The sequence below is a fragment of the Leptonychotes weddellii genome, chromosome X, assembly GCF_054177405.1.
Source record: "Leptonychotes weddellii isolate Sample4059 chromosome X, ASM5417740v2, whole genome shotgun sequence".
NCBI classification, from domain to species: domain Eukaryota; kingdom Metazoa; phylum Chordata; class Mammalia; order Carnivora; family Phocidae; genus Leptonychotes; species Leptonychotes weddellii.
In genome coordinates, this window is record NC_138385.1 from 71964308 (window position 1) to 71990186 (window position 25879).

Sequence of the window (25879 nt, forward strand, 5' to 3'; positions counted from 1 at the left end):
GGTGGTACATATATACAATGGAATATTATGCAGCCATCAAAGAAATGAAATCTTGCCATTTGCAACGACGTGGATGGAACTAAAGGGTATTATGCTAAGCAAAATAAGTCAATCAGAGAAAGATAAGTATCATATGATCTCACTGATATGAGGATTTTGAGAAACAAGACAGAGGATCATAGGGGAAGGGAGGGAAAAATGAAACAAGACGAAACCAGAGAGGGAGACAAACCATAAGAGAGTCTTAATCTCAGGAAACAAAATGAGGTTTGCTGGAGGGGAGGGGGGTGGGAGGGATGGGCTGGGTGATGGACAGTGGGGAGGGTATGTGCTATGGTGAGCGCTGTGAACTGTGTAAGACTGATGAATCACAGACCTGTACCCCTGAAACAAATAATTCATTATATGTTAATTAAAAATTTTTAAAAAAAGATCTATATTTGTTCTCAGAGTATATCGACTAGATTTTGTGTCAGACACGGAGATGTGCTCCTAGACCCCCTTCAAGGAAGAACTTGCTGTCCACATCTGAAAAGTACGGTTAACTTACAGCTTCCACCAGTTTCCTTCATCAGGGTTCATCTTGGCTTTCAAGCTGCGGTCATACATTTCTCAGGGTATGACGGTCATTGCTCCCAGTTGAAGACTAAGGAGGTGGTAGCTGAAGGCACATTCTTCTTGGGCTGCCCCCAGCAACTGACTGCGCCAGGTGGTGGTAACAAGCCTTGCCATCTCCACCCAATGCAAGCCTCCCGGAGCTGGCAATCTTTGCCCCCAGAGCTCTCCACTGGGCTGAGAGAGGTCTTGTCACAGTTTGATGGTGTCCCGTGCCCAGTTCGGCTTCCTCCTCTCCCTTGCACAGGAGCTACTCCCCAGGGCAACATCTGCCCTCCTGACTCTGTCTCAGCATCTGCTTCTCAGGGACAGCAAACTATAACCACTTTAAAGTAGACAATGTGTCCCTAAATTCAAAGTAATCTCTGAGAGCAAGATGTTGACTGGAAATTTCATCCAAGACCATAAGGTGAGAGATACCACCCTCAAAGCCTGTTGTGAGAACTTGTCAAATCACTATGTTGTACACTTGAAACTAATGTAACATTGTGTATCAACTATACCTCAATAAAAAGAAAAAAAAGCAAGTTGTGGGATTTCAAAATAGGTTCTGAAAACCAATTCAATGATTCACCTTCACCGAGGGCACGGGAAAGTTGAGTTGTTGGAGATTAAGAGAAGAAGGATTTTAGACAGATTTTAGTTTTTCTAGAGATAACTGTGTTCTCAGTACTTCCCCGGAAGAAGCCGGGGGTGACTGTTCTTCACCTCAAGCCTATGAAAGGTTTCAACGGGACCATGTAGAGTGTTTGAAATGTGTCCCTGGAACTTGGGGGAGACACAATGGCCTGGTGTCCAATTCATGACAAAAAAGCTCTCACAGGAGAGACATGTGGTAGCTGGGAAAAATTTGCTGTGTTGGGGGTAGCCCACACTCCCAGAGTTTGTGGACGCACATTGGAGAGACAGCTGATCTGGAACTATTTAAATCTTGCCCAAGAGAACCCCCAAGAGGGGCAATAAAACCTTCGCAGGGAGAATCTGACATCACTGGGTTGTGGAGTAGAAGGGAAAGCAGAGACAGGAAAATGTGTTACTCACTTATGGAAAGTACTGTTAAATGTCTTCATGGGGGCCTCTGAAGGGCCCACCCCTCACTGCAGCCCAGAGAAGGAGTCAGATGTGAAAACCCACCAGCCAAGTTTGGAAGACCTTAGTTAAAAGTTCCAGTGATTTCGAGAGGGGCCAGCCTGGAGGGATTTTTACTTGCTTTTTCCTATTTGCTGCCATCCCCCCACCCCACTCTAGGTGGTATGCTTTTTATTAGGATCTCACCAACACAGGCCATGTGCATTTAATGCACTTATTAAAATAAAACCACATTTTCAAAAGATGACTGGAGGTTGCCTAGGATTCATCCTGTCTCATAAATACCTAGAAGGCAGGTAGAGGAGGTAAAGGGACAGAAAACACAGACCCTCTCCAGATGCCATTGACATCACTGCTTTCCATCCTCCCAAACCCAAGGCCTCATTGGTGGGGTCGGCCAATTTCTGGACAAGTGTAACTCCGAAAAATTGTTATGCCTTGATTAAACTCACCTGCATGTTTTATCACAGCTGGGGGTTTGAAGAAGGGTGAAAAGCATCTCATTTCTTCTCAAAGACACATATTCCCCTCTCTCTGACCACAGCTGCTTTGGGAAATACTTCAAAAGCCTATTCATTCTTGGCTCGGAAGGCAGCACCCTTTCCAGACAACCACTTAGTTCTCCTTCTCCATCCCTCACTGATTTAACAAGCTAAGGATGTCTGAACTTGGCCTTATTACCAACGGGATCTGATGGTTTACATCAAGCTACAGCTGCCTTATGAAATGCCACATCTCTCTCTGTCATGTTGTGGAATATTTTTGCCAAGTTTATGGTCCATGACTAATGGAAGGGCCACAGGGTACAAAATTCTTTGCAATGACAAACTGTAGTTGGGCCAAACCTACAGGTGATAATAAGCCATGTTGGGAGCACGTACATGTAACCCTTAGCCAGGGGATCCCCACATAGTTTGTGTATCTGGTAGTTCAGGCCTATGAGAGCTGGCTGAGGCAGCCTACCTCACTCCAACTCTTTCTCTTCCAACAAAGAGTCAAGGCACAGAACCCAGCTTTGCTCCTCCACAGCGAGAGCTGCCTCTTTCGACTGTGTCACAAGAAAGGAAAGGAAACAGCAGTTTGAAAATATTTGGGGAATGAGAAGATTTCTGGGGAAAAAAAAAAGTACCAAGGGCCTATCTGAGCCTGACAGTCTGCTGCTAAGGATCACATTGCCACCAACCTTAGCAACTTTGCAAGGAGTTGGTCTGTTGGCACTCCTCTCTTTGCCAAGCAAAGGGCCTTGCAAATAGATGACACTGATTGATCTAATGCAGACCACTGAAGGCTTTTCCAACAGAAGACAGTTAGGAAACACAATTTAAAAGAAACCGGAAGGATTGTCCCCATTCCCAGGCTCTCAGGGGCCGTTGACATTTGTTTCACTGGTTGGAACATAACCTCTGTGGCTCATCTGATTTCACACTTTGCCTGGTGCAGGTCATCTGGTTTTGATCACAAGACAAGCGGAGTAAGCAGCTATAGCTGGATTGACACAAACCCTCAACCACTCCTGGAAAACTAAGCAAAATCATACTCTATGACATCAGTAATTACCGTGTCCCACTGGGAAAGAAAATGGAGCCCAGGCTTCAATTCCCCCATTCAGAGCTTTTCTTATTACAAGATGAATCAGGCAACCTAAGAGGTTCACAGGAAGACTGGGTAGGCAGAGACCATATTAGCATTTGGACCACTCTCTTACATCAGGCACAAAAATAAACTCAAATTGGATTAAAGACTTAAAATAAACAAATGGGACTATATCACATTAAACAGCTTCTGCACAGAAAAAAAAAAAAACTGAATGAAAAGGCAACCTACTGACTGGGAGAAGAGAATTGCAAATCATACATCTGATAAAGGGCCAATATCCAAAATATGTAAAGAACTCATACAATTCAATTAAAAATGGGCAGAGGATCTGAATAGACATTTTTCCAAAGAAGACATCTTGATGGCCAACAGGTACATGAAAGGATGCTCAACATCATTAATCATCAGGGAAATGCAAATCAGAACCCCAACGAGACACCACCTCACACCTGTCAGAATGACTGTATCAAAAAGACAAGAAATAACAAGTGTTGGCAAGAATGTGGAGAAAAGGGAACCCTTGTGCACTGTTGGTGCGGACGTAAATTGGTGCAGTCAATAAGAAAAACAGTATGGAGATTCCTCAAAAAATTAAAAATAGAACTACCATATGATTCAGCAATTCCACTTCTGGGCATTTATCTGAAGAAAACAAAAACACTAATGTGAAATGGTATCTGCACCCTCATGTTCATTGCAGCATTATTTACAATAGCCAAGATATGGAAACAACCCAAGTGTCTGTCCATTGATGGATGAATGGATTAAGAAATTGTGATATATATATATAATCACAATATCTATATCTATATCTATATCCATATCTATCTATCTATCTATATGAATATTATTCAGCCACAATAAAGAATGAGATCTTGCCAGTGGCAACAACATGCATGGACCTCAAGGGCATTATGGTAAGTGAAATAAGTCAGACAAAGAAAGACAAATACTGTATGATCGTTCTTACATATGGAATCTTAAAAAATGAACAAACAAAACAATAAGAAACCAAGCTAATAGGTACAAAGAACAGATAGGTGGTTGCAAGGGGTAGAGGTGGGGAGTGGGAGAAATGGATAAACTGGGTTTTTTTTAGTTTAAATAAACTAAAAATTTTTGAAACTTTTTAAATTACAGGAAACACTTCATACTATTTTCTTCTCTTGGAATTTCATAGAACAGTTTGACATCTCAAGAGCTCTAAAAAGCCTTGCAGTTAAACACAATGGAAATAAAAACCACCCTTATGCAACCATAAAAGCCTTCATTCTGTTTTTTAAAATTTTTTTATTTGGGTATAGTTGACACACAATGCTACATTCATTTCAGGTGTAGCATCTGTCACCATGCAATACTATCTATGTTATGCTTGTAAAATCTATGAGCATTCTTGCCGATTTGTTTTTCCAAAAAACACACTTCAAGAAACACTGAACCACATCCATATGTATCTTCCTACTCAACAGTGCAATTCTTGATACTCATCGACTCACCTCTTCTGGCCTCAGTTAAAATGGCATAAGAGATTAAACTAGTCTAGATAATTGCTAAGGTTGCTTCTAGCTCCATAGTTCTGTGATTCCTTCCGCTTTATTGACTAGTCTTGGTCTTTAGCCTGACACTGGAGCATTAAAACCTTTCCTGCAGCAATTCCTTAGGTGCCTTCCGTGGTACACCCTGCTGCCTTCTCACCTTGCAGACACTATGGACGTCCAGCCCGTCCACCCTTGGGACCTCCTTCATTCCCATACTTGCTATTTAACTGATGGCTTCCAACTTCAAACACTGCAGTGCTTTGCATGAGGCCTTCCTTTGATGATCACAGTTCACTCAACCTGTGTGGGGCAGGCTAGAAGTACCACGGAGCTCATATTTCCCAGAGCAGCCCTCCATCAATTGCTGATAAGAGTATGCCATATGTGCCCTGTGTCTGGAAATACCCCCAGCCCCTTGCCCTTCAGCTGGAATAACTTTGAAGTGTGTGCAGTCCACTGTCTTTCAGAATTCCCCAGTGGATTGAACCTCAGTTGTCCACAGTAGTAGCTGACTTGATAAGGTACTCTTTATTGACTTCTTTCATCTCCCTATTTTTCCTGCTCCTTCCTCCCCTATCAGAATTTCGTGGGATCACCTCCCAAATAATCTACTTGCACTCAAATCCTTGTTTCAGAGTTTGTTTCTGGGGAACCCAAACCAGACTAGTTTCTGGGGAACCCAAACCAGACTAGTTCAAAGACACTAGTCAGCATTTATTGGCACCACGTTCTTCCTTCTCAATCACACCTTGCTTTTGTTTACTGTCTACCCTGCAAGAAAATGTATTCCTAGACACAGCTCTAAAAATTGAGCCAAGCCAATCATGGTAATCTCGGTCCTCTTCCCAGTGATGAGGTAGGATTTGATCCAATTCTAGCCAATGAGATCTGAAGGGAGAATTCTGGGAAATAGTTCTTTGCTCCAAAAAAACAGACATCCCTGATTCTTCCACCGGAAGTTGACATGAAAGAATGTGATGCCCAGAATTGCAGCCACCAATGTAGGACCAGGAAGCCAGCCTGAAGGGAAAACTGAATCACCTAATATGCAAAGCGGAGAGATGGCAAGATCCTGTCTCCTTAATGACATATTTGAACAGCCGGAGCCCACTGAATCTGGACTTCTTACATGAGATAATAGATTTTGTAATATTTAGACCAATTTCAGCAGGAATAGTCTGTCACTTGCAGTTAAAGATAATCCTATCTGATATACCTTCCCAGAGCTCTCAGGAACCAAAACAAAATGTTTCGTTTTGAAACTTTGCCACTTGAAAAATTAAATCATGGATAATTTTTAGCAGATATCTTAATAATAGGGACTGGTTCAATAAATTATGGTACATACTATATATCTATGGAAAATCCTCCTTTAAGAAAATTGTGTAATGACACAGAAAATTATTTCAGTGTATTTTTAAGTGAAAAAGCAAGTATGGTATAAATGCACTGAAAAATATTAATGTTAATACTCAGAACTGTTAACATTTACTTTACTTTTTTTGCATCTTCCAAGTTTTCTATTAAGAAGATACATTGTGTGTGGTGCTTGGGTTCAGTTGATTAAGCATCTGCCTTCGGCTGGGGTCATGATCCCAAGGTCCTGGGATCGAGCCCCACGTCCGGCTCCCTGCTCAGCAGAGAGCCTGCTTCTCCCTCTCCCTCTGCCTGCCTGTCTGCCTGCTTGTGCTCTCTCTCTACCTCTCTGTCAAAAAATAAATAAAATCTTAAAAAGAAGAAGAAGAAGAAGAAGACACATCGTGGGGCGCCTGGGTGGCTTAGTTGGTTATGCATCAGACTTTTGATTTTGGCTCAGATCATGATCTCAGGGTCTTGAGGTCAAGTTCTGTGTCAGGCTCCACGCTGGGTTTGGAGCCTGCTTGGGATCCTCTCTCCCCCTCTGCCCTTCCCACTCCCCCCCACACACCGCTGTCTTCTAAAACAAACAAATAAATAAAAGAAGATGCATTGCTTTTATATTTTTTTAAATATATTTTTTTAAGATTTTATTTATTTATTTGACACAGAGAGAGAGACAGCAAGAGAAGGAACACAAGCAGGGGGAGTGGGAGAGGGAGAAACAGGTTTCCCACTGAGCTGGGAGCCCGATGCGGGGCTCGATCCCAGGACCCTGGGATCATGACCTGAGCCGAAGGCAGACGCTTACCTGACTGAGCCACCCAGGTGCCCCGTATTTGTTTTTTTTAAAGATGGTATTTGAAAAAATATAACCTAGGGTCCTTCAAGTGTTCTTTCTTCTCTTTCTTCCTCTCAGGGAAAGGACCATGTGTCCAGCATCAACGGACATACACAGGGGCAGAAGGCGGCCAGGATTCTGCAGCAACCTGTGTTTCCAAAAAGGCAGCTTCATGAGCTGTTTGGAGCAGAGTTGTCAAGGAAGCCATAAAAGGTAACCATTTCTCTTGCTACACAAAGGTTATGGGCAATGCGAGAAGATTTCCCCCAGCCTGATGGGCATATCCAGGTTTGCCTTCCTGCCTGAGTCACTCAGCATTGGGAATGAGGCAGGTACAAACTGGTCTCCTGGCTTCAGAAGAGCTGGCAGGGTTTGAGGAACATCTTCTAGAAGCTAACTTACTGGAGAGGAAGTAGGGGTTTTTTGTAGGATGGGAAAAAATTCCGAAAGGGAAGTCAGAATAAGAAAGCAGAAAGAAACCAAAACCAGCATCATGAGGAGATAAATAACACAAAATTAAGAGGCAAGAGAAACAGTACCAAGAAGCCTGGTTGCTGGCAAGCTCTCCTCGGGTGAGTCCTGGACATCTGAAGTTGCTGACATTTCATGTCAACATACAGGTCTTCAAAGGTATCCGTAGGTCATGCAGCAGTCCCTGCTGTGTAGAGAGGACAGGACACAGGCTAGTCCCACATGGTCGATTCAGAAGTATACCATCTTGCCATGTGTGTGTTGCCAAAACATATGGAAAACCTTCTGAAAACCCAACACCGCTTATGCGCATCTGGGGATACAAGTTAGACTCACTGAAACTACCAGCACAAGCTCAAACCACATCTTGAGAAGTGGTGTGGTAGAGTGGATGCTGCACTGTGTTACGCTTCAGAAGAGCTGGGTTCAAGCCTCAGGTCTGGTAGTACCAGCTGGGTGACTGGTTGCCCATTAAATATCTCTAAACCCCAGTTTCCTCCATCTGTAATTATTATTAACAACTTTGCAGTCTACTTCACAAGTTTGTTGTAAGAATCTAGTGGAATAATAAATGTGAACGTGCTTTATAAAAATACAGACATCTCTACAGTGTAAAGTATTATTAGTGATTTTGAAGTCCTGGTTAGGAAAATTAAAAAGTAGAGAACCAGGGAATATAAATATGCTCAGAGGCAATTTTTTAACCATGCTCATCTAAAGAAGAACCACAAGAGAACAGATCTACCCCTTTAGGCAGATAGTGCTGACAGAGAGAAAGCTGAACCCTATGGGCTTGCCATCTTTTATATCAAGGGGAACTATTTTCAAATATTAGAGAGTAGGGCTAATATTGTTGAGAAAGAACTAAAGTTCGAGCAATCTAAAGGAATTTGGAGATCTTTTCCTTGAGACTTCATGTTAAACAAATTATTTCTGACCCCCTGCCCCCAAAACTTAGATGTTCCATCCCAGGACCGATGTCAGGAGAGCATAGAAAAATCATGTTTCTATCAGTGGGGTCCTCCAGGAGACAGACTCAGAGGTGCAGTTAGGAGCGCAAGAGATTAATTGGTAGAAGATGCTTGGCAAAGATAAGGAGAGAGGAAGCAGTTTGGGGCAGGGAGAGCCTCCAACCATGATGCAGACTTGACAAAGCCTCAGCCAACGCAACAGGGAGCTCTGGAATGAAGATTCCCCATTAAAGGTATCCCTCAATGGGCAGAGATGCCCAGACCTTACTGCCTCTGCCATTGGCCCCAGCTATTGGCTGGGGCTGCCCAGGAAGAGCGTGGCCTCAGCTCAAAAGATGGATCTTGAGATGGCTCCTGAAATGCACACATTTGGAAAACATCAACTAACGGTGCTCCTCATGGTTGATCCACATATGGAGTAGCCTCTTGGATCATGGAGCTGCCAGGAGACTGAAGATGTTCAGACACTGTGGATTCTTAAGGTGGCCTCTGCAAAGTCTAGACTGGACTATGGATCGAGGCAATGGAGATCATTAGGGGCTAGTAGGGGTTTGCCAAGAAAATGCCATGATAGCTCACCTCACTTCCTATTTTTAGCATTAGTAGTCTGGCACACCAGCAGAATGCTGATGATATAGTATAACTGGATTTCAGTAAGGTATTTATCAAAATTGTTCTTATAGCCTTATCATTGAGATAGAAGTACGAGCAATAGTTTAGTTGGGCAAATTCTGATATTTTAAAGCAATCATATCCACCCAGATCAATTAATAAGACCTATGTTAGCAGCTAATATTTTAAATACAAAGGTCCAAAACCAGGATTTTTTGTCTTCTTCCCACAGTAACTCCTCTTCCTCATTCCCAGTTTCTGTCAATAGTAGTCTATTTTCTTAGACATCCAGATTTGAAGGCTCTGAGTGTCCACGGATTCTTGCTGCTCCCTCATTCTTTTCACTGACTCAGTTTCCAAGTCAGGCAGACTATGCTTCTTATTATCTCTTCCATTCATCCTTTTGTTTTCATTCCTACTGCCATGTCCCTGGCCCTGGGCACCATTCCTTCAAACCAACCCCATGTCGTGGCCTGCTAAGTGTTCTCCATATATTAATTCATCCCACGCCACCCACATTGACCTTCCCTGACACTCCAAACCATTCATTCACCTGCTAGCCAAGGCTCCTTCATCTATGCCCCTCCTCCTGCCATTTGCCCATGTGTCCCACCCCTAAGATCAGACAAATCAAAGTACTGCCCTTACTGTGCTTCTTCCTGGTTGTCTGCTGCCTTGCAGATTTCTTCAGTGCTGAGCTATGCATTTTTAAAATCGTCCAGTGTTTCTGAAATTAGGAAGCACCTTATATTCAAGATGAGAAGAAATTGTCAGCCTCAGAACTGAAAAAGAAGTTACGAAAGGGCAACTGAGAATTTTGCAACGTGTAGAAGGGATCAATTCATCTAATTGTTATTGCAACTGCGCATTGGCTTTGGATCCCTAATTTTTACTCAAAATGAGGTAGCTTATGCTAGAAATTGCTCTGGATGCTTGAGGCAAAACAGATAAAAATCTCTACCTTGGTGGAGCATACATCATGAAGAGCTGCTGCCAGATTCTGGAAAATCTGTCACTGGGCCTGTTTGAGTTTTAAGAGAAGTTCTTTAACTTCTAGTGACAACTCAGTTAGGGGGGGAAAAAATGAAACTAAGTTTCCAACCAAATAGTACATGTATTTTCCCCTTTCTGCCCCTTGCCCCTCAATTCAGGCAAAGAGTTAGTCCCTTTCTTATTACCTCAGGAGGAGAATATGGCAGGTTAGAAAATAAACAAGGCCTAAGAGGGAAGGGATCTAGGCTCCTCCTCTGGGTAGTACTAGGAACCCAGGAGAAAGGGAGCAGCAAAACCCCAAAAAGGAAATGGCACTCGAGGTATATCTAAAGGTACATGGTGGGCAGCCTTGCAGGCTGAAGCATGTGTCCCAAGTGGAGCTTGAAGGCATTGAGAAGCAACTGGAACTGGACATGACAGGCCACATGGAAAGGAAACACTGGCACCAAATATTCCCATCCAGTGGCTGCATGTTAAATAAATCTCCCAGAACGAACTTCTAGAAGAGAAAAGAAGAACTCAAGAAATAATCATGCTAAGGTTTCCCACCAATCCAGGATGGAGGGCTCAAAGCAGAAATCAAGTTAAGTCATAAAATGTGAAGTTACATGTCTAACACATCTAAATGTACAGACTGAAAATCTTCCCTATTATACTTGCCATGTCATGAAGTTAAAGGTGTCAAAGAGACCCAGAATCATGAGAACACTATGAAAAGTAGCAGATCACTTGGAATGCTTGAGGAGAAAAACAATTCAGGAAAATCTTCAGACTCTGAATGTGAAAAACACATTCAGAATTTGATAATGATTCTAAAAAGGAAAGTAGCATGTATTAAAAATTACAGGAATAATTGAGATCACTTTTTAATGAATACTTGATGTAATGTTTCTTATATTTTTTTTCCTTTAAAAGCTGCTATTTAAATTGATGGTGGCTCTTAAAATTCATTTTGGAAATGAGAAAAAAATTGTTTGTTATCATTTTTAGGATTTTCAGCTGTCAAAATCTTATCCATCAGCAACCAAAATGTCAAAAATAAGGGTTTTGTTAAATAAATTATGCTACATCTATATAGTGGAATGCAATACTTATAAATGGTCTCATAGAAGAATATTTAATGACAGGAGAAAATGTTAAAGTTTAAAAAAAAAAAAAACTTCGTGTGTGGGTGTGTGGGTGGGTGGGTGTGTATGTGTGTGTGTGTGTGTGTGTAATCTACAGGTCTGCCTTAAGGTGTCTCTCATGCGCACTAACTCCAAAGGTTGTGCTCTAATCTAATAGCCAAATGGCACACCTGAGATCCCATGTCATACACCTCATATGGGAGGTCTACCGGTGCTAGTGATCAACCGTCCAAGTTTTCCCAAGATTAAGGGGTTTCCTTGTATGCCAGGGCTAAACCAAGTCCTAGGCATACTGAGACAGTTGGTATCCCTAATCAGTGCTCTTCCCAATGTCTCAGGAGCTGAGTCAAGTCCTCTCTGCAATAACCCCCTGCTGTACTGGCCATGAGCAATTTCCCCAGGGCTCTTGGCTCTGCCACTGCAGAGCCCACTTGTGGGACCTAAAATAAGGCCTTCGGGTAATGGTAAGTACCATAAATATTTTGCTAAAGCACAGTGAACCGGGAACACCATTCCCAACACTTTGCCCAGGGCTCTGTTGTTAATTCTGCACCTTCTTCAGCATTTTTATACTTTTTATTAACACAGTGGATAAAGACATGCTTACAAATATTGCAGATGACAGAAATTGGTATTAACAAACTCTCAAATCCAAAATATCTCTAAGACTGAAACTGAAGCCAAGCCCAAGATACAGTGAGTGACATCAGCACCATGCCTGAATAAGAAGTTTCTTGTTCATGTCCCCCTCCCCAACAACAATTTGGTATCCACTCACAGATAAAAGTGCTTTTGTGGGAGCTATGGATTCCAGCACCATACACCAACAGACTCAGGAGAAGTGTCACCCACCCACAGAATGGGCAAGAGGCATACAGACCTCAGTCCTGGTTGTGGACCCTTTGGTGAGCTCTGGACTAGCTCCAGGCCCTCTTGGCCACATTCCAAGATCCCTTAGAAAACACTGTCTTAGGCAATCACCCACAGATGACAGAGCCTTTGTGGAACTCCAGGTTTCCAGCTGAGAAGTTCCAGCATACTGTTGGAGCAAAAAAAATACAAGTTTGGATGCACCAAAGAGAGTAAGAGGAACAGTTTGACTTTACCTGCATCACCCCTCTTCTGAGGCAACACAACAAGGGCCAAGAAAGATCTCGGCCCATGATTTTTCCCACAGGGGAAAATAAGAGCATGCGAGTGAGCATCCAGATTGCCCAGTTGTGTGAGACAATGCCAAAGAGGCTCTTTTAACTCTTACCCTATCCAGAGTACTGAATAGTGAGCTGTAATTATTGAGAGGTGGGAAGAGACTGGGAAGGCAACAGATAGGACTCTTGGAGAGTATTAAAAGGATGCAAATCCTACTAACTGCATGATGGACTCCATCAAGGAGCCTGCCCATAAGCCACTAAGGGCACCTCAACTTCAAATCTTTCCAACTGGCCATGGCACCACCAGCACTCCTTGAGCCTCACCCCCACACACCTTCACCCTGTGGCAGGCTGCCTGTGCATGCTCCTGATAGTGACAAGAGCAAGGTTTGTCAGGTGACTAGAGAACTGACCCAAATCTGTGGACCAGGAAGAGACCACAAACTTGAGCTTTAGTATTACTTTTGGGGGAAAAAATGTGAGGCTGTTAGCACTCTCTTTGGTGCTTTGCAAGATGGAGAGAAGGCATACCAGTTTAAGAATTCTGCCACAAGAGGGAGCAAGGAGTGTGGAGAAGGTGTATCTGTACAAGCTTCAGAATCCCTAGCAAGGCTAACAGAAGATATTTCTCTCCCAAAAGCAGTTATTAAAGACTGGAGAAGATGCCTGCTACTCCAAATGCAAAGACAGTGATGCAAAACTTCAGGGAACATCAAAAATCAAGGAAGCATTACACCAACAAAGGATCACAAAATCTTCCAGTAATTCATCCCAAAGACATGGAGCTCTGCAGTTTACCCAGTAAAGAATTCAAAATAGCTGTATTAAGGAAACTCACTAAGGTACAAGAAAACACAGAATGACAACTCAAACAAATAAGAAAAACAATACATGAACAAAACAAGAAGTTTAACAAAGTGATAGAAATCATTTAAAAAATTCTAGAGCTGAAGAACATAATGAATGAAATGGAGGGGGAATGCATTAGAGAGCATCAACAACACAGTGAATCAAGCAGAAGAAAAAAATCTTTAAGTTAGAATACAGGAACCTTGAGGGGCACCTGGGTGGCTCAGTTGGTTAAGCATCCGACTCTTGATTTCAGCTCAGGTCATAATCTCAGGGTTGTGGGATCAAGCCCTGCATCGGGCTCTGTGATCAGTGAGGAGTATGCTTGAGATTCTCTCTCTCTCTCTCCTTATGCCCCTCCACCCATTCTCTCTCTCTCTTTCTCTAAAATAAATAAATAAGTCTTTAAAAAAAAAAAAAAAGGGAAGACAGGAAGCTTGAAATTATCCAGTCAGAGAAGAACAAAGAAAAAAGAATGAAAAACAAGATCTATGGGATACCATCAAAAGAAGCAATTTGCAAATGATTGCAGTTCCAGAGAAAAAGAGAGGGAGTGGGGGCCAAAAGCTTATTTAAAGAAATAATGGCCAAGAACTTCCCAAATCTGGGGAAGTTAATGAAGCTCATATGTCACCAAACAAATTCAAAAAAATCCTCTACAAGACATATTATAATCAAATTTTGAAAAATCAAAGAAAAGGAATTTTAAAACCAGAAAGAGAAAATAAGCTTGTAACCTAAAAGGAAACTCCCAAAAGGCTATTAGTGGGTTTTGCAGCTATGAAAATATACAAACACTGGTAAAGGTAAATATGCAGTCAAATTCAGAATACTCTAGTGCTGTAGTACAATGGTGTATTAGCCACTTAACTTGAGTATAAAAGTTGAAGGACAGAGTACTAAAAATAACTGTAGCTAAGGTAAAGTGGGCCCCAGGACCTCAGGACTATGTGGGGTCTCATGGTGACCATCATTCAGGCTTTCTGGCCAGTGGCAGCATGCAGAAAGTTGTAGGCCTCAGGATGATGGCCTGGTGGGTGAGGACAGGCCCTGTTTGGCAGGCTGGGAGGGCTTGACGCCTGAAGGTAGGAGTGAGCTGTGCAAGTGAGCGTTGTGTGACTCGACATTCAGACTCCTTTGGATCAGTCCCTGACTCAGGGCCATGTAGGGATAGACCAGGCTAAAATTTAAAATAAATAAATAAATAAATAAATAAATAAATAAATAAATAAATAAAATAAAGCCATGATAATTGTTAATGGATATATAACATAAAAAGAGATAAATTATGACATCAAAAACATAAAAGGAGGGGCGCCTGGGTGGTTCAGTTGGTTAAGTGCCACACTCTTGACTTTGGCTCAGCTTGTGATCTCAGGGTCTCAAGACCAAGCCCTGCATAGGTTTCCACCCTCAGCAGGGAGTCTGCTTGAGGATTCTCTTTCCCTCTCCCTCTGCCCCTCCCCCACTCTCACTCTCTCTCAAATAAATAAATAAATCTTTTTTAAAAACATAAAAGGAAGGACTAAAAGAGTAGAGTTTTTGAATGTGATCAAAGTCAAATTGTTATTGGCATAAAATAGACTGTTATATCAATAAGATGTTTTACGCAAGCCTCATGATAACCACAAAGCAAAAACCTACACACAGTAGATTCACAAAAGATAAAGAGAGGAGAATCAAAGCATACCACTATGGAAAATCATAAATTCACAAAGGATGGCAGCAAGAAGGGAAGAAAGGAACAAGGAAACTTCAAAGCATCCAAAAAACCATGAATAAAACAGAAGTAGTAACTCCTAACCTATAAATAATTACTCTAAATATAAAGGGATTAAATTCTCTAATCGAAAGAAATAGAATGGCTGGATGGGGAAAAAAACAACAAGAATCAACTATATGATACCAACAGGAGACTCTTTAGCTTTAAGGACACACATAGGTACAAAGTGAAAGGATGGAAAAAGAAATTCCATGCATGAGGAAAACAACAAGGTAGCTCTACCTACATCAGACAAAAGACTGTAAGTTGAAAATGGTAACGAAACTAAAGAAAGTTATTATATAATGACAGAGGGATTAATTCATCAAGAAGTTATAATGATCATAAATATATATGTACCCAACATCCGAGTACCTAAATATATTAAGCAAATACTAACAGATCTGAAGGGAGAAATAGACATCAATACAATAATTGTAGGGGACTTCAATGCCCCACTTTTAGCAATGCTAGATTATACAGACAGAAAATCAACAAGAAAATGTTGGACTTGAACCATGCATCAGACCAAATGGACCTAACAGACATTTATAGAACATTCTATTCAACAGCAGCACAATACACATTCTTCTCAATTGCACATGGAACATTCTCTAAGATAAATCACATAATAGGACACAAAACAAGTCTTGGCAAATTTAAGAAGGTTGAAATCATACCAAGTATCTTCTTTAAGCACATGGTATAAAACTATAAATCAACAACAAAAGGAAAGCTGGAAAATGTACAAGCATGTAGAAACTAAACAACACACTTCTGAAAAACCAATGGGTCCAAGAAGAAATCAAAAGGGAAATCAAAAAAATATTTCAAAATAAATAAAAATGGAAATACAACACCCTAAAACCTATGGGATACTGCAAAAGCAATTATGAGGGGGAATTTTATAGCAATAAATGCATATATTAAGAAAACAAAGATCTCAAATAAGTAACCTAACTTTGCACCTCAAAGAACTAGAAAAAAGAAGAACAAACAAGTTCTAATTTAGTGAAGGAAGGAAACAACAAATATCAGAGCAGAAATAAATGAAATAGACACTAGACAATAAACAAGATCAGCAAAACTAAGAGCTGAGTTTTTGAAAAAATAAACAAAATTTACAAACCTTTAGCTAGAGTAAATAAGAAAAAAGAGAGAAAACTTAAATAAAATCAGAAACAAAAGAGACATTTCATTGATAGCACAGATATACAGAGGATCATGAGACTACCTTGAACAATTACACACCAACCCAGAATAATTTGGACAACCTAGAAGAAATGGATAAATTCCTAGAAACAAAAAGAAAAAAGAGAGCAAGAGAGAGGGAAACAAGCCATAAGAGATTCCTGGGGAGCATGGGTGGCTCAGTCAGTTAAGCATTTGCCTTCAGCTCAGGTCATGATCCTGGGGTCCTGGGATTGAGCCCCGTGTCAGGCTCCCTGCTCAGTGGGGAGCCTGCTTCTCCGTCTCTCTCTGTCCCCAGCCCCTGCTCGTGCTTTCTCTCACATGCACACATGCTCTTGTTTGTTTTCTCTCTCAAAAAAATAAAATCTTAAAAAAAACATAAGAGATGGGGCGCCTGGGTGGCTCAGTTGTTAAATGTCTGCCTTCAGCTCAGGTCATGATCCCAGGGTCCTAGGATCGAGCCCCACATCAGGCTCCCTGCTCGGTGGGAAGCTTGCTTGTCCCTCTCCCACTCCCCTTGCTTGTGTTCCTGCTCTTGCTATCTTTCTCTCTGTCGAATAAATAAATAAAACCTTTAAAAAACAAAACAAAAACATAAGAGACTCTTAAAGAGAGAGAACAAACTAAGGGTTGATGGAGGGAGGTGGGTAGGGGATGGGCCAGATGGCTGATGGGTATTAAAGAGGGCATTTGTTGTGATGAGCACTGGGTGTTGTATGTAAGTGATGAATCACTGAATTCTACTCCTGAAACCAATATTGCACTGTATGTTAACTAACTAGAATTTAGATAAAAATCTGAAAAGAAAAAAATTCCTAGAAATGTACAACCTACCAAAACTGGATCAGGAAGAAATAAAAAATCTGAACAGACCAATAACAAGTAAGGATATTGAATCAGTAATCAATAACCTCCCAACACAGGAAAACTCAGGAGCAGATGGCTTTGCTGGTGAATTCTACCAAACATTTCAAGAAGAATTAATACCAATCCTTCTCATATTATTCCAAAAAATCAAAGAGAAAGAAATGTTCCCAAACTAATTTCATGAGGTCCTCATGATTGATCCAAAGCCAGATAAGGACACTACAAGAAAAGAAAACTACAGGCCAATATCCCTAATGAATATGGATGCAAAAACTCTCAGCAAAATATTAGCAAACCAAATTTAACAACACACTGAAAGGGTCATATACCACAATCAAGTGGGATTTATTCCTGGGATGCAAGCATGTTTCAACATACACAGATCAATAATGTCATACACAACATTAAAAGATGAAAGATAAGAATCATGATCATCTCCATAGATGCAGAAAACCAGCATTTGACAAAATACAGCATCTTTTCATGATAAAAATGCTCAATAAATTGGATATAGAAGGAACATACTTCAATATAATAAAGGTCATATATGACAAGCTAACATCATACTCAACAAGTGTGAAAGTTTGAAAGCTTTTCCTCTAAGATCAAGAAGAGCACAAGGGTACTCACTCTCACCACTCTTATTCAACATAATACTGGAAGTCCTAGCCAGAGCAATCAGGCAAGAAAAAGAAATAAAAGTATCCTAAGTGGAAAAAAAAGTAAAATTATCTTTGTTTGCAGATGATATGATCTTATGTATAGAAAATTCTAAGGACTCCAACAAAAAAACCATTAGAACTAATCAACAAATTCAGTAGTTACAAGATTCAAAATTAACATACAAAAACCAGTTGTATTTCTATACACTAATAATGAAATATCTGAAAAAGAAATAAAGAAAACAACCCCATTCACAGTGGTATCAAAAATGAAATTAATACAGTATATGTTAATTAAATTGAATCTAAATTAAAAATTTTTTAAAAGAAGAAATTAAAAAAGAATAAATTTAACTGAGGAAGTAAAAGATCTGTATGCTGAAAACTGTAAGACTTTCTCTGAAAAATACTGAAGAATACACAAATAAATGGAAGATATCCCATGTTTGAGGACTGGAAGAATTAATATTGTTAAAATATCTGGGCTACTCAAAGCCATCTATAGATTCAGTGTAATCTCTGTCAAAATTCTCATGACATTTTTCATCAAAAATTAAAAGAAAATCTTAGTATTAGTATGGAACCAAAAAACAAAACAAAACAAAACAAAAACAAATAGCCCAAAGCAATCCTGAGAAAAAACAGAGCTGGAGGCATCACACTTCCTGATTTCAAACTATACTGCAAAGCTATAGTCATCAAAATAGTATGGTTCTGGCATAAAGATAGACATATGGACCAAAAGAAGAGAATTAAGAGCCCAGAAATAAACCCCATGCATATAAGGTCAATTAATTTACAACAAAGAGCCAAGAATATGCAATGAGGAAAGGACAGTCTCTTCAATATATGGTGTTGAAAAAACTGGACAGTCACATGCAAAAGCATGAAGATGGACCACTCTCTTACACCATACACAAAAATCAACTCAAAATGAATTAAAGACATGAGCATAAGACTGAAACCATAAAACTCCTAGAAGAAAACATAGGTGGTAAGCTCCTTTAGATCAGTTGGCAATAATTTGTTGGATTGATACCAAAAGCCAAGGCAGCAAAAGCAAAAATAAACAAGTGGAACTACATCAAACTAAAAAGCTTCAGCACGGCAAAGGAAACCACTAATAAAATAAAAAGACAACCTATGGAATGGGAGAAAATATTTGCAAATCCTATATCTGATAAAGGGTCAATATCCAAAATATACAAAGAACTCATACAACTCAGTAGCAAAAAACAAAATCTGATTAAAAAATGGGCAGAGTATCTGAATAGACACTTTTCCAAAAAAAACATAAAGATGGCAAGCAGGTACACAAAAAGGTGCTTGACATTACTCATCATCAGGAAAATGCAAATCAAAACCACAATGAGATATCATCACACATCTGTTAGAATGGTCATCACCAAAGAGATAAGAGACAACAAGTGTTGGTGAGGATGTGGAAAAAAGGGAACCCTTGCTGGTGGGCGTGTAAACTGGTACAGCCACTATGAAAAACAGTGTTGGGAGTTCCTCAAAAAATTAAAAATAAAACTACCATATGATTCAGAAATTCTACTTTCTGGGCCTGTATCCAAAGGAAATGAGATCAGTATCTCAAAGAAATAGCTACACTTCCATGGTCATTGCAGGATTATTCACGATAGCCAAGATATGGAAACAACCTAAGTGTCCATCAACAGATGAATGGATGAAGAAGATGTGGTGTATACAATGGAATATTACTCAGCCATGAGGAAGAAGGAAGTCTTGCCATTTGTGACAACATGGAAGAAACTTGAGTGCATTATGCTAAGTGAAATTAGTTAGAAAGATAAAGACAAACACTACAACATCACCTATACGTGGAATCTAAAAAAACCAAACTCAGAAACAGAGAGTAGAATGGTAGTTACCAGGGACTGGGGGGTGGGGAAAATGGGGAGATGTTGGTTAAAGAGTTCAAACTTTCAGTTATAAGATGGATAAGTTCTTGGGATTTAATGTACAGCATGGTGCTTATAGTTAACAATACTGTATTATATATTTGAAAGTTGCTAAGAAAGTAGATCTTACATGTCCTCACCACAAAAAAAGAAAAGATAATTTTGTGATGTGTTGGAGATATTAACTATTGCTACTGTGGTGATCTTTTCTCAATGTATGTGTATCAAAATCAATGTGTTGTACACCTTAATTTTATGCAGTGTTATATATCAATTATATCCCAATAAAGCTGGGGAAGAAAAACTCAAGTTGCAATTAAACAGGTAAAACTATCAAGAGCCCAAGTTAAAGCTTTTTTTTAAATTCATATGCTAGTATAGACTAAGAGCACCTGACAAAACAGTTCATATGAAAAATAACTGAGTATTTTAGTTTGCTGAAAGTTTGTATGAGCCAAGAGGATTAAATGCAGCTGCCAAAAAAAGAAAATATAATCTCTGATATATCAATAGATATATCATGCCCAGCATGAATGAAATCCAGATCACATCTACTCCTTAATATGGAGATCAATTAAGTATATCATTGGTTCTCAGCATGCATCAGAATCACCCAGAAGACTTGTTAAAGCACAGATTACAGGCCCTACCACAGAGCTTCTGCTCAGTAGGTCTAGGGTGAGGCCCAAGAATTTGCATGTCTAGTAAGTTCCCAGATAAAGCTTGTTTTAGGGCCACGCTTTGAGAGCCACTGAGCAAGAACATTGTCAGAGGGACCACACAATGGCAAATGTTCTAGGAGCATTATGATAGGAGAAAATGTGCAAAGAACTGGATATATTTAGCTTGAGAGGAGTTACATGGTAACTTGCTACCCATATTTGAAGGCTTATGTGGCAGAACAAGTGGACTTGTCAGTTGTAGTTCGAGAGGCAAAACTGAAGCAAAAACTAATTGGAAATTATAAAGAGGCAAATTTGAACTCAACACAAGGACATACTTTCTGTTAGAATCATTCAAAAATAGAATTGGTTAAGTTTCAAAAAATCAGGTTCTAGATTTATGGATGGATGGATGTCTTTTTTTTGTGAATATATGTATCTTTTTTAAAAATCTGGAATATTAATATATACCAAGTTTAGCAGTGCTTATCTTTTGGTGGGGGTAAGACAAATTTTTTTTCTTTTGGTTATTTCTATTATCTAATTTGAACACAATGAATATGGATTATTTACGTAATAAAATACTAGGAGCTAAAAAATAAAATGGGTTGTTTTGCAGGTGGCTCGCTATTACCTAAAGTGATCAAGCAGAAACCAGTGAAAAATCTTAGTAAATTACTTAGAGAAATGGTTCTCAAACTTTAGAATACATCAGAATCTCCTGCAGGGCTTGTTAAAATACAGAGTGTTAGGCCCCACTCTCAGAGTTTCTGATTCAGTGGGTCTGGGTTTGAGCCAGAGAATTTGCATTTCTAACAAGTTTTCGGTCATGTTGTTGCTGCTGGTCTGGAGGCCATAATTTGAGTAGCTCTGGTGTGGTAGGCATCCTTCTAAAATGGCTCCCAATGATTCCATCTCCTGATATCTATGCCCTCAAATAATCCTCTTATGTGTGGGCTGGACCTAATGACTTGCTTCTAACAAATACAATGCAACAACAGTGATGGAACATCACTACTGAGATTAGGCTATAAAAGACTGTGAGGGACTTCTGCTTCCAGAAAGATGTACAGAAGTACATTTCCCTATCACTCCTACTAAGTACAACTAAAAACTCTAGGCATCATAAGTAAATCAAACTGAAAAATGGAAAGTAGAAGACCCATGAGCTAAGGAAGTTGAGACCTGAGGAATGACATGGTTGTGAGCTCCCCATGTTTTCTTATTGCCTCATACATTCAAGATTTGGTACTAGAAAAGCCAGCAACTTGGAAAGGCCAACTGACAGAGATTTTTTTAAAGCCCCAACAAAAACCACTATAGATAACTCAAATGGAATTCTAAAATGTTCCAGTGGTAGGACAAAGAAAACAGAGAGAACAAATAAAAGTAACATTAAATGGCATACTTAAACCCTAACTTTTCAATTTTTGCATTAAATGTTAGTGATCTAAACATACCAATTAAAAGACAAGGATTGGCAGTGTGGATTAAAAATAAAACAAACAAAACTTGGCCCAACAATACTGTCTACAAGAAACACATTTCCAATATAACAGTATAATTAGGTTGGAAGTAAAAGATGGAAAAAGAGACACCATACAAACATTAATCAAAAGAAAGTGGGAATAGCTGTATTAAAATCACATAAAGTAGACTTGAGGGCAAGGAAAATTATCAAGGACAGAGAGGGACATTCCATAGTGATAAAAAGGTCAATCCATCATAAAGACATAGTAATCTTAAATGTGTACACCAAACAAGACAGCCATAAAATATGTGAAGCAAAAACTGATAAAATTGAAAGAGAAAATTCTTAAAATCCACAATTATAGTCAATCCACAACTGATAAGCAACTAGATAGAAAATCAGCAAAGATATAGAAGAACCAACAACACTGTCAACCAGCAAGACCTAGTCAACATTTATACAACACTCTGCCCAGCAAGAGGAAAATGCACATTCTTTGCCAAGAGCTCACTGAAACATACACCAAGACAGGCTATATCCTGGACCATAAACAAACCTGTACAAATTTGAAATAAAAAATTGAAACCAGGGACGCCTGGGTGGATCAGTCGGTTAAGCATCTGACTTCGGCTCAGGTCATGATCTCAGGGTCCTGGACATGAACCCTGAGTGGGGGTCCCTGCTTGTCCTTCTCCCTCTGCCCCTCCCCCTGCCCATGCTCTCTCTCTCTCTTTCTCTCTCTCTCAAATAAATAATAAAATCTCTAAAAAAAAATTGAAACCATACAGAGTGTGTTTTCGGACCATAATGGAATCAAACTAAAAATCAGTTAACAGAAAGGAAGCAGGAAAATGTCCAAACACTTTGAAACTAAACAACATACGTTGAAATAATTCATGGGTCAGAGAAGAAGTCTCATGGAAAAATTTTAAAGTACATTGAACTGAATGCAAATAAAAATACAACATATCAAATTTTGTGGGATACAGCTAATATAGTGTCAAAAGATAAATTTATAATGTAAAATGCTTCCATTAAAATGAGGAAAGTTGTCAAATAAATAATCTAAGATCCTATCTCAAGAAACTAAAAAAAGAAGAGCACAATAAATCCAAAGCCAGCAGAAGGAAAGAACTAATAAAGTTAAGACCAGAAATCAGTGAAACTGAAAATAGAAAAACAAAAAAACAACTCACAGTGAACATGTGGAACACAAATTCTAAAATATAATACCATTTATAGGGCTCGGATGTTGGAATGTACAAAATACTGATGAAAGGAAGAAATAAAACTCCCTATTTCAGGATGACATGATAATCTACATAGAAAATACCAAGGAGAGGCGCCTGGATGGCTCAGTCGTTAAGTGTCTGCCTTTGGCTCAGGTCATGATCCCAGGGTCCTGGGATCGAGCCCGCATCGGGCTCCCTGCTCAGCGGGAGGCCTGCTTCTCCCTCTCCCACTCCCCCTGCTTGTGTTCCCTCTCTCGCTGTCTCTCTATCTGTCAGATAAATAAATAAAATCTTAAAAAAAAAAATACCAAGGAATCTACAAAAAATCTCTTAGAACTAATAAATCATTTCAACAAGGTCACAGGATACAATATCAACATACAAAACTCAACTGTATTTCTATATATTTGCAATGAACCCGTAGACACCAAAGTTTAAAACATGACACCATTTACAAATGCTCCTTCAAAAATAAAATACTTAAGTGTAAGTCTAAAAAAATGTACAGGACTTAGATGCTGAAAACTACCAAATGCTGATGAAAGAAATAAAAGATCCAAATAAATAAAGAGACCTAACATGTTTATGCAATTGAAGACTCAACATAATAAAGATGTCAATTCTCCCCAAATTGATATACAGATTTCACGCAACACCTATCAAAATTTCAGCAAAATTTTTTGTAGGTATAGACAAGATTATTCTAAAATTTATATAGAAAGGCAAGTGAACTAGAGTAGCTAGAATAATTTTGAAAAAGAAGAAGAAAGTTGGGGTTATCAGTCTACCCAATTTCAAGACACAGTCTATAGCTACAATAATCAAGATTGTGTGACATTGACAAAGGAACAGACACATAGGTCAATGGAACGGAATTGAGAATCCAGACATAGACGCCTACAATTACAGACAACTGATTTTTGACAAAGGTGCAAGAGCAATTCGATGGAAGAAGGATAGTCTTTTTAATAAATGGTGCTGGAGCAACTGGATATCCATTGGCAAAACTATGAACTTTGCTTGACCTAACCACATCTTACACAAAAATTAATTCAAACTGGGTCATAGATTTAAATGGAAAGTCTAAAACTATAAAACTTTTATAAGAAGTCTTAGGAGAAAAGCCTTTGGGGTCTAGGCTAGGTGAAGAGTTCTTATACTTGACACTAAAACCATGATCCATAAAAGGAAAAATTGACAACGTGGACTTCATCAAAATTAAAAACATTGACTCTGTGAAAGACCCTGTTCAGAAGATGAAAGACAAGTTACCACCCGGGAGAAAATATTTGCAAGCCACATATCCAGCACAGAACCAGTATCGAGAATATATAAAGAACTCTCACAACTCCAGAATTCAAAACAAACACAACTGAACATTTCCCTGAGGAGGACAGACTGTGAGCTTATAAGCATATGTTTAACCATCGGAAAACTGCCATTAGCCTGCTCTTCCTGCCAATCCTTAACAAAACTCCCCGATTCTCCTGAGACCATCCCTGGCCCCCTCTTATCTGCCTTCTCCCCCCCTCTCCTATCCCAAGTCTGCCTTCCCTGGTTTGGTCCTCATATAGCCTCTCCATCCCTAAATTAGCACTCCCTTCCACTCCACTCTGTGGGCCTTATCTTGCTGTCAGGAGGATTCAGTTGTGGGACAGTAAACGCCACCAAGTCAGGCTGGCCATGGAGAAAGGAGGCAGGGTGCTGAAGGGAAGGGGGACTGGCAGGTGGTGGGAGGGGGATAGAGGAACAGACAGAGCTGGGTACAGGCAGAAGAATCTTTCTGGTGCTCCCTTGTCACATCAGAGGCCACCAGACTTTTTCCCCAGCCTGCTCAGATCTGCGAGAGGAGCTGAAACATGGACTAACTTGAGTTTTTCTCCTCCCAAAACAGTCAAAAGTTTTCACCATTCAAATCAGTGTTAAATGCGCCACTTAATGGCCAGCCGACTGACTTCGAGTTATTTCACAGCCAAATAGAATCAAAGTGGGGCTGGGATGGCTAGTCAAGGGGGGGGGCCTAAGTATCCACCGCAGAGGGGGGAAATTGGTGTGTGTGTGTGTGTGTGTGTGTGTGATGCATGTAGTGTGCGTGTGTGTTTGCGCACGCGCGATCCATAGGGACAGATGTGCCCAGAACTCAAACAGTGGAGGGTGGAGGCCTTCAGGATCCTTTGAAACTCCCAGGTGGAATCCAGGTCGGACACACATCCTGAATGGACCTTTCCTGCCCAGCCAGGATATCCTGTGTTTGTTGAAAGGACCGCACAGGGAAGCCCTGACCATTGTCCTTCCCAAAATCTGCCAGTCAGCCCTTCCCCAGCCCGAGGCAGCCGCCCCAGACAGAGGAAGAGTAACTCTGGAAACGGTGTTATCAGCATCCTCCATGGACTTCCTCACCTCCTCCCCTGCCCTGTTAGCCCCAAGCTCCTTAGCATCCTCAAACAGAAATTGGGGAAGCTGGGATGGGGTCAGCGCCCTGAAGCCAGCCCCCTCTCTTTTGCCAAGACCTACCTCTGTGCAGCCCTGAGTGGGCAGCTGAAGCCTGCAGCGGGGAATCCTGAGCAGGAGATGGAGCCCCAGCTGGGGCCTAAGGCTGCCGGCCTCGGCCCAGGCCGGCCCGTGCTGCTGCTGTGGGTCTCAGCCCTGAGCTGTTCTCTTTCCTCGCTGGCTTCTCCCTCTCCTTCTCTGGTGCCCCGAAGCAGAACCAGCTACAATTTTGGAAGGACTTTCCTCGGTCTTGATAAATGCAATGCCTGCATCGGGACATCAATTTGCAAGAAGTTCTTTAAAGAAGAAATAAGGTCAGAATCTCCATTAGATAACTCGGAGGGGCAAACTCCTGTTCCCTTCATGTGATGATGTCCAGGAGTTTGTTGAAAATGAGTCAGGATG

The 25879-nt window shown here is 40.3% G+C and overlaps 1 protein-coding gene and 1 long non-coding RNA gene across 3 annotated transcripts in view; one reads left to right on the forward strand and one right to left on the reverse strand.

The window, feature by feature from the left end:
* The window catches only part of LOC145717863 (uncharacterized), a 56212-nt gene extending 30625 nt beyond the window's left edge, over positions 1 to 25587 (reverse strand). Inside the window, exons 1-2 of the long non-coding RNA XR_014141350.1 lie at positions 25499 to 25587; positions 7575 to 7693 (exon numbers count right to left, since the gene is read on the reverse strand). This is a non-coding gene — a long non-coding RNA (uncharacterized LOC145717863). The remainder of the gene's footprint in view (positions 1 to 7574; positions 7694 to 25498) is intronic.
* DIPK2B (divergent protein kinase domain 2B) overlaps positions 25272 to 25879 on the forward strand; it is a 41772-nt gene continuing 41164 nt past the window's right edge. Inside the window, exon 1 of one of the 2 annotated variants that reach the window (XM_081808958.1) lies at positions 25272 to 25788. In XM_081808958.1, the coding sequence (XP_081665084.1) occupies positions 25556 to 25788 (233 nt within the window). In that variant the 5' untranslated portion in view covers positions 25272 to 25555. The remainder of the gene's footprint in view (positions 25789 to 25879) is intronic. The other variant, XM_081808957.1, reaches the window with a different exon arrangement.